Source organism: Macaca fascicularis, chromosome 6 (assembly GCF_037993035.2).
Source record: "Macaca fascicularis isolate 582-1 chromosome 6, T2T-MFA8v1.1".
Classification (NCBI taxonomy): domain Eukaryota; kingdom Metazoa; phylum Chordata; class Mammalia; order Primates; family Cercopithecidae; genus Macaca; species Macaca fascicularis.
The window spans coordinates 81,418,565-81,436,148 of record NC_088380.1 but is presented as its reverse complement, the minus strand read 5'-3'; the positions used below and the strand labels follow the sequence as shown (position 1 = coordinate 81,436,148).

Below are 17,584 nucleotides of genomic sequence, written 5' to 3'. Positions count from 1 at the left end.
CAAGAGGAGCTGTCTCAGACTCTGATGCAGATGTGACAAAGTCTCTGCCAGCCCAATGGAGACCGCTGGAGGAAAGGTTGCTCTTTAGAGTTCTCTGCTGGATGTAAATAACTAGGGCTTTGTACTTCTGCCTTACTTGGTTATTTGCCGAGGGTCCTTCATGAAGAACATGCACGTGGCTTCTATCTTGCTTAAATCCCAGTGACTAGGAGCCAACTGAGCTAGTATAACTGGCTTGAAAGCAGAAGTGGATCCTGAAGTCAACAGCTGGAGGCAGGCAGATAACTAGATTCCTCACAGCTGGGCAGTGAGTCCTCTCTTGAAAGGGGATCTGGGAGGCAGGTGTTGGTGTTTGCTACGCTTCCATAGTTGCAAGGTGGTCTATTTTATTTTTAACTTCCATGAACATACTCATTGGCTATGTCTTTGGGCAGCTTTTTCAGAAACCGTAATTATGCCATTGGTTAATATTTGATGGCTTGAAAAAGTTAATACTATTTTTAGAGCTATTCATGTACTTATGCCTGGAAAAAAGGGTATAAGCAGAATCCTTTTTATCACAAATTCTGACAGCTACAATATTAATAACAGACTCCATATCTGGCAGTTTTTTATAAAGCACTTATATCCAGTGTGACATTGACTTTAGACAACTTTATTATAGTAAATTTTACTGAAATCTGTTAACCAAATAACTTTTCTATTTCTAAAACCCCTAATCCGCCATGTGTGGTGAACGTGTTGACTGAATTTCTGTTGTTTTGGATCGTGCCCTGAATCAAGTTAGGGAATTATGGCAGTGTCATCACACAGATGCATGTGCCACCCTTGCTACTTTTCTCCTTGTTTCTAGTAATTTTGTCCTTTTGGCTTGTGTTTTGGAGCTGTAGCTGAATTTTGTTTAGTTGGATAAGATGTTGCAGGGTTTGGGAGGATGACAGGAGTGAGTGAAAAGGTAATTGCTGCTTCATGCAGTAGCATAGAATCAAATGTTGGGATAAGGACAGCAAGTGTCTAACAGTATTTCAGTTTCAAATTCGTCACCTTAGCAGTAAAACTCTATAATTTCTAGAAAAAATCAGTCTCTCTCAACTACAAAATACCCTTACTAGGCATTTGAAAATTATTTTCTTGATCTAAAGATCTACATCTTTAGAATGTAGCTTAAAAAATCCATCTGGCAACTTGAGCATGGATACGGGAAATAACTGCAGTGAATTGCAACATATCACATATGTTTAAATCCATGTGTTCATAATGATACTTCACAAAGAGAACTCACCTTTGGAGAATGCTGGGGAACTAACTCATTATTTTGAAAACTGGTAGATAAAGGGGCAGAGTCAAGATCTATACTGCCTTTCTTATATAAACTGTGTCTTGGGATCAGTAATAATTGAGAAGAAATTTCTCTTTATAGAAGAATTCAGGCTAGGAAGAATGATAGAATATTGTAATTTTGCAACCTCTAATGTGTAGGGGAGGAAAACACTTTTCTTTTACCTATCTTAGATTCATTGACCAGGACTCTACAACAGAGACATACAAAAGACAGGTTAATGAGAGAAAAAGAAGTATATCGATGCATACATTGTATACACACACACACAAACGCACGAGTACTCAAGTTTAACTCATAGGGGTGGTTAAAACTTGGGCTTAGGCTGGGCATGATGACTCAGCCCTGTAATCCCAACACTTTGAGAGGCCGAGGTGGAAGGATTCCTTGAGCTCAGGAGTTTGAGGCTAGCCTAGTCAACATGGCAAAACTGTATTTCTATTAAGAAATACAAAAATTAGCTGGGTGTGTTGGTGCACACCTGTGGTCCCAGCTACTTGGGAGGCGGAGGTAGGAGGATCACTTTAGCTCAGGAGGTTGAGGCTGCAGTGAGCTGTGATTGGGGCCACTGACTGTAGCCTGAATGACCGAGTAAGACCCTGTCTCAAAAAAGAAAAATAAAACTTTGGCTTATATAGTATCTTAGCAGAACAAGAAATTTGTTGAGTGACAAGACAAAGGAAATGGACTTTGAGTTTCTTGGGGTGGCAGATTGTGAGAAGGCAAATATATGATGGAAACTGATGGTAGAGAAGGGCTCATTAATGAGGTTGGTTTGTGTAAACTCTTGGTGTCATCTAATCTGTGATAAAGGTTTTTATCCCCCTCCTGGTATGGGAAGTGGGGTAGAGGTTTTAGGGGGGTACTTTCACAAGGGTGATTTGTGGTTTTTTTTCCCAGGTAGATGTGGGGAGGACAGAGCTCATTCTGTGCCTGCATTTTCTCAGTTGCCTTAAGCCAAAGATGATAATGTCAGAGTGGCATAGTTTGGGGTTACATGCTCTGAACCCCTTCAAATGAAGTAATGAATTTAGGCAATGATTATTGATGGCCTAAATCATAACATATACACATATACACACAAGACAGCCAGAAATTATATTTCCTGATGGAGTATACAATCTGCCTCTGGGGTAGTCTTACCAAAAGTCAGATTTGGATCTATTTAGTCTCTAGATTTAACTATCAATTAACAAAAAATACAGAGGACAGAGGTGCATGTTGGATAACAACACAGGAAAGGTAGCCAGCAAAATCCAGACTGTGAGAACTCCACAAGACAGGTGACCTTTTTTTCAACAAATAAATTGCAAGGAAAAATAGATGGAGAAAAAAATCATTAGAATAAAAGAGATATTAGAGATATATCAACCAAGTATACTATATAAGCCTTATTTGGATCCTGCTTCTAAGTGTTTAAAAAAATGTGATCAGGTAAATTTGATCCTTGACTGGGTATTTGATGACGTTAAGGAAGTAAATGTCAAGTAAGGAAGTAAATGTTAACTTAGGTGTGATGTAAAAGAGTTCTTAGAGATGCATTCTGAAATACGAAATGAAATACAGTGACTAGGATTTGCTTCAAAATAATTTACAGAGGGGTTGGATTGGGTACAGATAAGACACTATTGGCCATAAGCTGATAATTACTAGAGACAGGCAGTGAGTACATGTGGCTTTTTATTATGCTCTTCTCTCCACTTTTGTATATATTTAAATTCTCCATAATGAAAAGTTAAAGATCTGTATTTGAAATAGAGGAAATAAAAATGTCAATTTAAAAGGTATTTATGCCTCTGTATGAAATAAAATGTTTTCTTAGATATTACTAGTGTTTTGAGTGTTCAATGGAGAACCACCCTTGTTTCTCTTTGAGAACAGAATTTATTGAGAATAGATGCAGGAATCATACAGATGAACATGAACATATCAGCTTCATAAAGTAATAACCGATACAAAGCTGGATTACAGGATATGGCTCTTTGTTGTTTTTTTTTTTTTTTTGAGACGGAGTCTCGTCCTGTCGCCTAGGCTGGAGTGCAGTAGTGTGATCTCCGCTCACTGCAACCACTACTTCCCGGGTTCAAGCGATTCTTCTGCCTCAGCCTCCCTAGTAGCTGGGACTGCAGGTGTGTGCCACCACACTGAGCTAATTTTTGTATATTTAATAGAGACGGGGTTTCACCATATTGGCCAGGCTGGTCTCGAACTCCTGACCTCGTGGTTTGCCTGCCTCGGCCTCCCAAAGTGCTGGGATTACAGGTGTGAGCCACCGTGCCTGGCCAGGATGTAGCTTTAATATGCACCCACAGTGGGTTTCCTTACACTTCAACCTGAGTCACGTAGACTTTTTTAATGAATCCCTGGGGCAACTGAACAGTTGCTGGCCTCCCATTCAGATACGGGCTTACCTCAAAAATAAGAGCAGACTAGTATGTTCTCTGTGAACAGATGAATCTTCAGAAAACCCACAAGGGGCCGGGCGCGATGGCTCGTGCCTGAACTTTGGGGGGCCAAGGCGGGCGGATCATAAGGTAAGGAGTTTGAGACCAGCCTGCCCAACATTGTGAAACTCCATCTCTACTAAAAATACAAAAATTAGCCATGTGTGGTGGCAGGTGCCGGTAATCCCAGCTACTCGGGAGGCTGAGGCAGGAGAATCGTTAGAACCCGAGAGGTAGAAGTTGCAGTGAGCTGAGATCGTGCCATTGCACTCCAGCCTGGGCAACAGGTCAAGACTTCATCTCCAAAAAAAAGGGCAACAGGGCAAGACTTCGTCTCCAAAAAAAAAAAAAAAAAAAAAACAGAAAACCCACAAGGGTCTGAACTGAGCATGCCTAATTCATTGTCTCAAGCAAGTGGGGCAGAGAGAGACCAAGAATGTTTCTCTAATAATAGGAGTCCTCCATGGAAACTTGAGTGCAGGGGAATGGAGGTTCACCTAACAGAAGTCACAGAGATTTTTTTGGTATTCTAATACTGTAATCTTGATGTGCAGTTTAGCTTTCTATTTGTGATTTGGGGAGGGAAGAACTTACCAAATGTTTTACCTTTGCAAATAACCATGGGAACTATGAAATCTTTATTTGTGAGCTAAAAGACCTTAGACTTTTAGATGTTAGAGTTGTGTTAATATAATACATTCTTTTTTAAGGAAAAGAAATTAATGTTGAAGTAGATCTAATTAAGGAATTAGTTGTGTCAGCATCTATGGCTCCTGAAAATGCTTTGAAATTTCCTTCAGCTGCTTTACAAGTCTCTCTCTGGATGCTTCTCTAATTTTCTTCAAGTAGTTCTAGCATACAAACATATACTTTAAATGAAAATTGTGCTATTTTTTAGTTTTGTCTCATTTCTAGCATTGTAGCAGCATTTTTTCAGTGTTATTTTATTGTAAATAAATGTAATAATGACTTCAGGCAATGATTATTGATGGGTGTTAACATCACACCCACAAAAATGACTGCCAGAAATTATGTTTCCTAATGGAGTATACAAACTTTATTTTTTACAAATCTTTATTAAGCTTTGCTGTCGTCTCAGCCACTGTTGGAAGGAACGAGAGAACACTTTCTCAGAGATGTTCAAAGAAAAGGTGTTTAGAGGGAATTATTTTTATACATTAAGATGGTTGTAAGTGAGAGTTCTCTAAGGATTCATGATCTAGACCCTATAGCATCACTTAGTAATGTTGGACTGTGAGTTCTTGAAGGGCAAGAACAATCTCTTGATCTTAATTCTCAGAGTTAAGCATCTATATAGTTAGTGCTTAGTAAGTATTTCTTGAATGACCGAGTAACTTATGGGCTATCATAATAAATTTAGTTCTCATAATTAGGGGATGAGAGGATGGAACATTCTAGAAGGTCTGCCATAGGTCTTTGTTAAACCATGTTTCACCTTGTTGAACTTGTTTTTCATGAATATAATTTTTGCTTAGTCATTTAATTTTGTAGTCTCAAGGAGTATTTTTAAAGACTTGGGTTTTTTTTTTTTTTTTTTTTTTTTTGAGATGGAGTCTTGCTCTGTTGCCCAGGCTGGAGTGCAGTGGCGTGATCTTGGACTTGGTTTTAAGTTAAAAAAAAAAAAAAAAAATGAAATATATGGATAAGAATTGGACAGGAATATGAAAAAATACAGAAATGTACTTTTGTGTGGCAGGTTTCTGGGTTTTAAATTTTTTAAATTTCTATTTTTTGTGGTAGTATATTTACATTAATTATGATGAAAGGAAAATATGGGGTTACATTACTGTCATTAACGAATCTATTTCACAGAGCCCTTGAACACTTAAATGTTTGCTTATGCATTCATTTATTCATTCAACAAGCGTTTCTTTAGCACTTAAAACCTGCCAGAGGTAATCAGAGATTCATTAGACTGGCAAGTGCCGTGTTATAAAGATAAAGATCAATAAATATGGTAATTCTTATAGTTCATGATTCTAACAAGCATATTTTTTTCTATTTTAACATTTCTAAAATTTGGACACATCATATAATTGTGTCTTTCAATTGTAATTGGCAGTATGTTTTCCTTAATGATAAATAAGAGTGTCTTACAATTGATGTCTTAGATTTGATGAAATATGGTATATTTCTAAACATTCATTAAGTTTTAAGATCTCAAAGCGAGAACCACATGTCAGGTGTCTTGACATTTCCCTAACTCCTAGCACGGAATCACACTAAATACATTTTTTGCTGATCGGTAAAGAAACGTTTCTGTCAAAATCTTATTTTTAGGCTTAAGTTTTTGCCCTCTATTAGAGTGTTTTTAAAAATTAGTATGTAAAATGTTTTCTGGCAATATTATTATTCTTCCATTGGATAGAATAGCTTAAAACTTATTGACATTTTAATCCTTTTTTATTTTATAGTTCATTACTTCTTTTCAGCAGTTACAATTAGGAATTCTTGGGTTGTATTTCCATTTCTGATTTGCAGATGGTTGAAGTGTATGCTTGACTGACTAGGATTTAGTTTAAGATAAACTGATATAGTATAGCTAGTTTTTCATTATCCATCATAGTAGGATGGATAATTGTAATTTGTGAATGATATCTCAACCCTTTATTCGTTTTTTTATGACAGGTACTAATATGTATCAAAGTTATACTGGTTTGTATTTTAAAGCTTAACGTTTCCTCTTTAGGGGAGGTAGTAATAAATATTGAAATGGCAAAAAAAAAAAAAAAAAAAAATGGTAGCAATAGAATATATATAAGAATAGAAGGCCTGAATAATCTACCAACCAGGTAATTGACCTTGGAGCAATAAAAAATTGGCTGTGATTTCATGCATTACTGTTGAGCCTTATTTAGATTTAACTTTTGTTCTCTACTGATTGAATTAAAGTTTGAGGTGAAATGCTCTGTATCCCATTTCTAAACTCTCAGCTGTTCTCAGTCATCTCTCATTGTGAACTCATGAAAGTCAAACATGATAAAACAATCATAAGAAGTTAAAAATTAGGGTTAGAAAAAAAGTATGTATTTTAAACTTGCAATCTTCTAAATGGCAGAAAAGCAATTATAAGAGTTTAAAGAATCAATAGAAATTGATGTTTTATACCAAAGAACACTTAAGACCTTGAGTCCTGCCCTCCCCACTATCACTATATGAATAAAAAGAAATCAATAGGCCCAGAAACATAAGCTGCTAAAGATTTATTTCCAGCAACTATTTTTGATATTCAGGGTACTATTTACTAATCTGATTGAGAAAATGTAGATTATTAAGCATAGGAAATCTATTTTTATTTTTAAAATGATCATTTTCTTTTTAATCTCTAGATCTTTTATATCTCACATTTTAAAATAAGAATAAATGATAGGCGTGAATTTAAAAATAACTATGTGATTTTTAGCCAGTTACCTAAATTTAAAAGGTCCTTTCCATTAAAAAGATAGGTAGTTCTGTATTTAAAAATTATTAAAAGACTTTGTCAGACTGTATTTGATCAATTTCATATCTCCTGAATAATCTTAGTTCTACCAGTAATAGATGTACTCAAAGGGTTTTGAAATAAGAACTGAGTATGGGAATTGTCTGAGCCAGTGAAGGCACTGAACTTTGAAACTGAAGTTAAGAAATTTGAACATGAAACTCAGTTTGGAGTGTTAAGGAAAGTATTTCATGACTGAAGTAGGGGGATTTTGTTATAAAGGGATAAAATTCATTAGAACAGATGCTCACATAGCATCTGTTAATTATCGGGGGACAGTTATATGTCATTCATAGCTGGCTCTCTTTAATACCACTTCTTTCTCTTTTACTAAAAAAAAGAAAAAACCTCGATTTGAGTGAAAGCGATATTATGGGGATAGCTTTAAATTGATTCTGAATCATTAAAAATTATTTACAAACTTGTGTACAACATAATAAATTATTTGACATGCTTACAATGTGATTATTGTATCCTGTTTTGTTGGGTTAGTATAATATGATGATGGTGAATTTTAGTATAATATGATGATGAATAATCCTGTATGACAGGTTATTCCTCTTGATAGTGTTTGTGTTAAGGGTATCTTCTACTCTACAGAATTTGGTTGTTGTCCCTGTGTATATGGTGAATGGGATGTAAAAAGGAGAGAGAAGCTATAGTAGAGTGTCACAGCTCATTTTTCATGCCATGAGACAAACTTTACCTGTGCATTTCAAGCATCTTCACTAAAAAACAACAAAAAACCCTAAAAAAGTCCTCAAACCTTCCAAACCAAGAACAAAGCATTTATGTGGAAAGACTAAGGAGTTGAACTGAGCAAAGGATAGATCTTGACTTTAAATACAATTATTTACAGACAGAATAATAAAGTAATGAATTTATCTAACGTTGTGATCAGTTCCACCCCTGGAATATCACTTCCTATCGCTGAAGCCACTTCTCAGCTTGATTTCATTTCACTTAAGTCAAGGGTTTCTTAAAATCATAGAATTTGAAAGCAAAGAAGGACTTTAAAGATTATTTTTACATTTCTAGCAGGTTATTCTGTGTAAACCTATAAATGTCTTATTTATCTTTTGATCTTTCATACCTGGCACAGTACCTGGAATGTGTTTCATAAATATTTTTAAAATTAGCTCAAAGAACTTGATCTTCGTTAATATTAGTAAGTCAAAGTACCACTAATAAGGTTTGATAGTTCTTAATCTTAGTAATTAAATGTCAACAGTTATTTTTTTTTTCTTGACCCTTTTTCCCTAACCAGATTTGCATCTGCTGGTGATGATGGAATTGTAGTTGTGTGGAATGCTCAGGTGTGTATTGATTGTGTGTGCATTGTGTAATAAAGATATGATTATATAGTTGAGTATGTATTCATATAAATACTATCTGGGGATACATTTGCATATCATTATCATTAATTGACACATTAATATTTGAAAAGAGCTACTTAGGATAAATCCATATACGGTGGGGACCAGTATTTCATAATGAAGAGGGAAAGTTTTTTAAATTAAGATTTTTTTTCCAGCTGGGTGTAGTGGCTCGTGCCTGTAATCCCAGCACGTTGGGAGGCCAAGGCGAACAGGTAACTTGGGGCCAGGAGTTTGAGAACAGCTTGGCCAACATAGCAAGATCCTGTCTCTACCAAAAATACTAGAAATCAGCTGGGCATAGTGGCACACACCTGTAATCCCAGTTACTCAGGCGACTGAGGTTGCAGTGAGAGGAAATCATGCCACTGCATTACAGCCTGGGTGACACAGCAAGACCATCTCGGGGAAAAAAAAAAAAGTTTTTTCCTAAGAAATGCCAAAGTATGAAAATTCAAAAAATACAAAATTTTAATCTTATTTAACAAAATTTAGGTTATCAGTAGCTATGCCCAGACTTCCAAAATGAATAAATGAATTGTGTTGATTTTTGTGAGACACACAAGTTTTCTTTCAAGATTGCTTAATAGCATAATGTGACATTTTTCTCATGTTTGACTTAATGTTAAAAAAGACTTTTTAAAAAATAAATACTTAAGGCTTCATCAGTTTCTTCAGAGCCTCCCTTCCTGATCATTTGTTACTCAAATTGTTCTTTTTTGAAGTGTTTATCTTCCTCTCACCTTTATTTTGGATTGTTACCTAGTCTGTGTTAGATCTTTATTTTTCAATGGCTTTGCCTGTGATAAAAGCAGTTCTTCAACATTATTTTCACCACATTCATGAAGTCCTGCAATCTTGGAAAGATTTGCCATTTACATTGTATTTTTGCATGTATACTACTTGGTAAATTAGTGAGAGACTGATAGATGAAGACATTGGATGGATAGGAATAGATGTCAGTGTTAAATAGCGATGGAGTGGAGACTAACTTTCTAAGTGGTTAATAAATGAGTGGATATATATACTTACGTGTATGTAGATACATATACAGTTGTTATGCTGACTTTTATCTTCTTCTATGACCTTATAACTGTGGAGACTTCAATAACAAATACTTGGACAATGGGAACTCCATATTTTTTTTCTGCAAACTAAGTTACTGATGTTTTTATGCTTAATTTACACAATTACATTTTTAAATTTATAGAAAAGAATACTCCTTAAAATTTTCTACAAAAATATACTAAAAATTAGCATTTTGTATTAGAAAATCATCAAAATTATTTATGGCTATACTTTCAGCAGTTGTTTAGATTCTGTGTGATTGCTTAAGTTAAATTCTAAGTAATTTTAAATGGAATGTATATGTATATACTATATGGCAGTTCTACTTAATGTTGTCATTTGTGATTATCTAAATTGTGAAAGCTAGGCCTATTAACATTTTTATTGGTATTTCAGACAGGGGAAAAACTTTTAGAACTGAATGGACACACTCAAAAGATAACAGCTATTATTACATTTCCTTCCTTGGAATCTTGTGAAGAAAAAAATCAACTCATCTTGACAGCCTCTGCTGATAGAACAGTTATTGTATCCTTTAATCTGGAAGAAATGAACAAGCTATAGTGGCCCAACGAGCCACTACATACATTATTAGTCTTTAGCTGATAGGGTCTTGTCTGTATATTCTTGTTACAGCAAAAATGATTTTTGTTCTATTATGAGATACCATTTATTAGGTATCTGATAAGTATTAGACTGGAAATAGGAGGTTAAGGCTTGTTATTGATGGAAACTCCACGACTCTTGCTGTTCTTTCCAGAGTTACTCTCTCACATTGTATAAAATTGATAAAATGGAAGAATGTGGACTTAAAAATAATTCATTTTATTATCTCAATTTACTTTTCAATTTAGGGAAACAACAGTGAGCTGGACTGGAGAATAATTTACTTTTTTTTCCTCACTACAGAGCAGAAGAAACCAAATAGTCCCAACCCATAAAAATCTTTTGAGCATCTTGAGTCTGACAGAAAAGTGAATTACCATTTGTTGAGTGTTTAATATTTAATAATTAACAATTTTATAAAAGGAAAATTACTTTTTCTTTACCCACACTTTTAGGTAAAAAGTTAAGATGGAATAGCAGTAGTAGTGCTTATGTGTAACAGGCATTGTTCTAATTGTTTTACATATGTGAACTCATTTAATCTTTAAAATTAGCCCTTTGACATAGGTATTTTTAATTATTCCTTTTTTTTTTTGAGACAGAGTTTTGCTGTTATTGCCCAGGCTGGAGTGCAATGGCGCGATCTTCACTCACAGCAGCCTGTGCCTCCCGGGTTCAAATGATTCTCCTGCTTCAGCCTACCGAGTAGCTGGGATTACAGGCCTGTGCCACCATGCCCAGCTAATTTTGTATTTTTAGTAGAGATGGGGTTTCACTATGTTGGTCAGGCTGGTCTCAAACTCCTGACCTCTGGTGATCCACTCACCTTGGCCTCCCAAAATGCTGGGATTATAGGCGTGAGCCACCACGCCTGGCCTTATTTTTAATTATCCTTATTTACAGATGAAAAAATAGAGTCACATAGAGGCTAAGTAACTTCCCCATAGCACACAGCCAGTGTAGGGCAGAACTGGCAAGTCTGACTGCAGAGTCAGAGCCCCAAACCACTGTACTTCATAAAATGTTTTCTGTAAACAAACTCAGCCCTTTAATATCTGTATGTGGAACTGGCTTTGTGAAGTCCAGAGTCAAGTGCTTATGGATTACTGTTGTCTCTCATTACTTTTATTTTTTAAAAAAAAGGTGTCAGATTTTTTTTTTTTTTTTGAGATGGAATCTCTCTCTGTTGCCCGGGCTGGAGTGGAGTGGCACAGTCTCAGCTCACTGCAGCCTCTACTTCCTGGGTTCAAGTGATTCTTCTGCCTCAGCCTCCCAAGTAGCTGGGACTACAGGCGTGCGCCACCGCACTTGGCAATTTTTTTTGTATTTTTAGTAGTAGAGATGGGGTTTCACCATATTGGCAAGGCTGGCCTCAAACTCCTGACTTTGTGATCTGCCCACCTTGGCATCCCAAAGTGCTGGGATTACAGGCATGAGCCACTGTACCCGGTCAGATTAATTTTTAAAAGTATATGCTTATCTGAAAGTTCTGTTTAAACAGTTTCAAGCATTGCTGAAGTTTTGGAGTAAGCCCAAAGGTATAGGTATTTCTTAGGCTCTTATAGAACCAAGATACAGACTTTAACGTGCTTTAAATGAATTCATCAGCTGAAGTGCTTTCTAGACAGATTGTTTATAGCTGAAAAAATGTCAAGAAAAGGTTTAAATGGGGGATAAACTCTCTACATACATACATATATACACACACGTATGTTTGTGATTACGATACAACATAAACAAGGGCATAAAATTCACTCAGATGGTTAGGTCAGAGCTGCTTTATTGCTACTCTGTAGAGGCAAATATTATGAAATAAAGCTCTCTTTTTTTGATATCAGTGTAATCTTTGCAGAAATAGAATTTAAAATACTTTGTTAGACCACTCCTAAGACACTATAACAATATTTTAAGGCAGTGATTAAAATTACGTACGGAAGTTAGTAGCTGGGACAGTGTCACTATGAATTTTACCTGTAAATGATAGTATGAACTCATTTCCTTTGCTGAATGATTTTTGTTGTTAGAAAAAAATTCTAGGCCACTTATTTGGCAATCTCTCTTACCCAGATGAATTCTAAATTTACTCTGCTTGCGTTTTTACTACAGGTTGAGCATCCCTAATCTGAAAATCCAAAATCTGAAATGCTCCAAAATCCAAAACTTTTTAAGCACTGACGTGATGCCACAAGTGGAAAATTTTATACCTGACATCATGTGACAGGTTGCAGTCAAAATTTTATTTAATGCACAAAATTGCCAAAAATATTGTATAAAACTACCTTAGGCTATATGTATAAGGTGTATATGAAAAATAAATGAATTTTGTGTTTAGACCTGGGTGCCATCCCCAAGATAGCTCATTAGATATATGCACATATTCCAAAATCCAAAAAAAATCAGAAACACTTCTGGTCTTCAGCATTTTGGATAAGGGATACTCAACCTGTAAAAACTAACTTCCTTAATTAAATACTGAAGGTAGATAATTTTTTAAAGCAATAGCCTTAAGAGCTCAAGTTACTGAATATTAAACGTTTTGCTTGCAAAAAGTGAAATAAGTGAAAAGGCTGTGAGACACTACTAGAATTGTGGTAAATACAAGGCCAGAAAACATTTCCTAATTACTGGGAGCACTTTTTGTATGCTAGCAGTTTGTTTCATGTGTTATATACATAAAACGTAATTCTCATGATAATCCAGCTCCATCTAAAACATGACACAGAATGTAGATGGTCCCCGACCTAGGGTGGTCTGACTTAGAGTTTTTCAACTTTATGATGGTGTGAAAGGGAGGTGCATTAAGTAGAAGCTGTACTTTGAATTTTGAAGTTTGATATTTTCTCACACTAGTGATACATTGGACGATAGTCTTTACCAGTGCTGGGCAGCAGCTGCCTGGAGCTGCAGCTCCTGGTCAGCTGTGAGATCACAAGGGTAAACAGCCTTACTCTACAGTGTACTGTGTTGCCAGATGCCTTTTTTTTTTTGCCCAACTATAAGTTTATGTATGTGTTCTAAGCACATATAAGTTAGGACAGGCTAAGCTATGATGTTTGATAGGTGTGTTAAATGCATTTCGACTTGGGATATTTTCCACTTAGAATGGGTTTATTGTGGGAGAAAACTGTACTTTAAGTCAAGGCACATCTGTATAATAAAAATATAACAAAAGGCATTGGCCATGATAAGGTTAACTAGTTGTGAAATTCGTTTCAATTTTTAATATGTGCATATACATTTGTATCCATAGTACATACATGTATGTAAATGTGTTTTCAGACATGGTGTGAAATGTATTTCTTACTATAGGAAATGGTATAAAAGTTTGAAAATCACTGTGCTTCTTAAGTCAAACTAAACTCAGATGTTTTGTGAGAGGCCCTCTGATTATGTTAAATGCATATACAGGTAATGGTAATACACTGTTAGTGTCTTCTCGAATCAAGATAACAGTAGTAAATCATGCTATCCACATTATAGGGAGCTTTCAGTAAATACTAATGGACATGATAGTTTTGGTATAAGTACTTTATGCTTATTAGATTATGGTAGACTATTCTGGAGAATAAACTTTAAACAGTTGCAATATTTAGTGCTTGTAAAGATTCAGTACTGCAGACCATTCATTATGTTGGCATTTTCAAATAATTTGATAGTAAAATTTACCTCAAACTTATTTTAGATCATAAGCCTGCTTTGCTAAGTTGATGACTCACTATATGAATTCATTTTTGTGGTGGTATAAACACTAAGTATTTTATGTTTTATTTAAAGAATTTCTAACTGCTTAACATTTGTGGTTTAATTGTTAATTAGAAAAGTTATAATTGAGATTTTAAAATTCTGTCTAGAAATTATTTCTTAACATAAATTTAGGTGTGGGATAGTGATACTGGCAGACAAGTTCAGAGAATATCATGCTTCCAGTCTACTGTAAAGGTAAAATCTTAAGTAAATATGAGTTTTTATGGCAATCTATTTTTGTCTGAGAAGACATGGTTTAAAAAGTTAGATGAAATTACTTTAGTGGGTCTTATGAATTATTTCTTTCCACACACTTGTAGTCATTTCATTCGTGTGACACCAGATTTTTGAGGGCATATGTATTAAGTGTTAGAATGTTTCCATTTGAAATTAGAGCAAGGGATAATCCCAATAGCAAGATAAGGAAAAAGGTAGTACCCAGTATGTTTTTTTGTAGGTAGTTCTAGGAAGAGATATTACTTGCAGAATGACCATAATAGTTGAAATTAGAGCAAGGGATAATCCCAATAGCAAGATAAGGAAAAAGGTAGTACCCAGTATGTTTTTTTGTAGGTAGTTCTAGGAAGAGATATTACTTGCAGAATGACCATAATAGTAGCTGGTCTGTTTTCTTTATACTTTGAATTTAAAATATAGAATTATTTGTCCCGTGACCCTGCCTTCACTAAGGTCACAAAGGCAAGACATGTCAGTTACTTAGTTTCAAAACTAAAAACTGACATGGCTAATTTGCTGCTACTGTTAGTTTTATTCATTTTACAAACAGTGATTGATTGGGGCTGATTATATGACAGAAGCTCTGCTACATTTTAGAGAAACAAACAGATAAGACTAGGTTGCTTGTAATACCTACAGAAATTAAGTGTTCAGAGAAAGTGCCACTGTTTTTTAGTAACGTAAGCAAGTTTTGGTAAAAGATAGTAGTAGTATTAGATGTTCTCTCATTTAAGGATAACTGATCTCCATATTGGAGCTCTTTTGTTTCTTTTTTTTCTTAATGTAAAAAGAATTGCTGTGTGCCACTAGTTAGGATAGTTCATTTTTTCCCAAAAAGGCAGGATCTCTGGTAGCCATCTCATGGCACTGTGCTGTTCAAAATATCAACTTAGTCAAGTTTCAGGGGAAGAAAGTGCCATGTACTATATATGCTTTTATCTAACTTAACAGTGGATTTTTAAAGAAGTCGTTAAAGTATTGATTTGATTAAAATCTCTATGTGGCCTGAAATGATGCGCCATTTACATTCCTTTAAAAATATTCTTGCTATCTGAAAAACTAAGGTCGTTAAGTTTCCAATGAAAATACATGGCTTGAAGGAACAAAGAAAGAAAAAAATTTAATGTATTTGGGGGAAATTCCTTTGGTAAACTGTGTTATGAACTGGTTATAGGAACTGGTCACTAAAGTATCTTATTCCAATAAAGTGAAAGTAGTTTTAAAAGGGGTTTTACCGTGATGTGAATCAGCTAGATATTTGTGTTTGTTTTCTCCTGCTGTGATACTGTTTCACATAAAAATTGTTAAAAAACAGCATTGCACTCATTTAATTCAGTGGTCCAGTTGTTCTTGAATAGATAGCTTATCTAAGAAATTTATATCCCCAATATGAGAAATACTATCATTTATTTTTTGAACTAGCAACGTTTTTATAAGGGTTGATGTTAGCAAGGAGATAGTGAAATTGGCATTTTATTGCATATTGAGACTATAAATTGATGTCTTCCTGGAAGGTAGTTTGGCATTATGAATGAATCTAAATAAATTATTATAGGTATTAATCCAGTGATCATTCTAGAAAACTCTTTAAAGGAAATAATCAGAAAATAGGGCAGAGATTTATGAACAGAAATGTGTACTACAAATACATTTTTATAAATGGATGTTTGGAAGTGCCCTAAATGTCTTATAAGAAAATAAATTATGGTAGATATATATACTAAAATTTGTATTTCAGAAGAATATTAAAAGAGGAAAATGCTAGTGGTAAAATGTTAAGTAACAAAAGCGTATATTATCCTCAATAAAATATTATCAAACCAAATTCAGCAACATCTAAAAAGGATTATACACCATGACCAAGTGAGATTTATCCCTGGAATATGAGCTTAGTTTAACATCTGAAAATTAATCAATGAAATACACCCTAGTAAGAATAAAGGACCAAAACCACAGGATCATCTCAACAGAAAACAGAGAAGGCATTTGACAAACTCCAACACCTTTCATGATAAAAATACCCCACAGACTAGGAATAGATGAGAATTTCTTTAACCTAATAAAGGGCTTCTGTGAAAATCTCAAGGCTAATTTTGTATTAATGGTGAAAGGCTAGGCTGGTGTGGTGGCTCATGCCTGCAATCCTAGCACTTTGGGAGACCAAAGTGGGTGGATTACTTGAGCTCAGGAGTTCGAGACCAGCCTGAGCAACATGGTGAAACTTCTCTACCAAAAAAAAAAAAAAAAAAGAAAAATTAGCCAGCCTGGTGGCACATGTCTGTAATCCAGTTATTACAGGAGGAAGTTATTACTGGAGGCTAAGGTGGAAGGATCGCTTGAGTCCAGGAGTTTGAGGCTGCAGCGAGTTGTAATTGTGCCACTGCATTGTAGCCTGGACGATAGAGCAAGACCCTGTCTCCAAAAAAAAAAAAAAAAAAAATTAAAAAAATGGTGAAAGACAAATAATTTCCCCCAAAGATCAGGCACAAGATAAGGATGTCTGCTCTCAGCACATCTGTTTAACATTGTACTGGAGGTTTTAGCCAGGGCAGTTGGGCAATTAAAAAAAGAAATAAATGACATCCATATTGGAAAGGAAGAGCTAAAACTATCTCTATTCCCAAATGACATGATCTTGTGTATATAGAAAATCCTAAGTCCACTACCAAACTATTGAGGCTAGTAAATGGATTTAGCAAGGTTTCAGGATATAATATCAACACACAGAAATCAATTGTATTTCTGTTCATTATCAATGAACATTCCAAAAATTAAGAAACAATTCCATTTACAGTAGCATCCAAAAGAATAAAATACTCAGAAATGGATGTAGGCTGGGCGGGGTGGCATATGCCTATAATCCTAGCACTTTGGGAGGCTGAGGTGGGAGGATTGCTTGAGACCAGGAGTTAAAGACTAACCTGGCCAACATAGCAATACCCCATCACTATTAAAAGAAATTTGAAGAAGTATGAGACTTACATACCAAAAACTATAAAACATTGTTGAAAGATATTAAAGATCTAAATAAATGGAAAGACATCCTGAGTGCATGGGTCAAATTTTACTACTGTTATGATTACACCACCACCCACATTGATCTACAGATTGAACCCAATCTTTATCAGAATTGTAGCTGGCTTTTTTTTTTTTTTTTGAGAAATTTACAAGCTGATCCTAAAATTCATATGGGAGTGCAAGGGACCTAGAATAGCCAAAACAGTCTTAAAATGGAAAAACAAAGTTCCAAGACACACTTCCCAATTTC

At 35.1% G+C, this 17,584-nt stretch overlaps 1 protein-coding gene across 3 annotated transcripts in view; it reads left to right on the top strand.

Moving 5' to 3' along the window:
• Window positions 1–17,584, top strand: part of WDR41 (WD repeat domain 41) — a 48,237-nt gene that overhangs the window by 7,215 nt on the left and 23,438 nt on the right. For all 3 annotated transcript variants that reach the window (XM_045393906.3, XM_045393907.3, XM_015451402.4), the window contains exons 3-5: window positions 8,553–8,601; window positions 10,126–10,257; window positions 14,212–14,274. In XM_045393906.3, coding sequence (XP_045249841.2) covers window positions 8,553–8,601; window positions 10,126–10,257; window positions 14,212–14,274 — 244 coding nt within the window. The remainder of the gene's footprint in view (window positions 1–8,552; window positions 8,602–10,125; window positions 10,258–14,211; window positions 14,275–17,584) is intronic.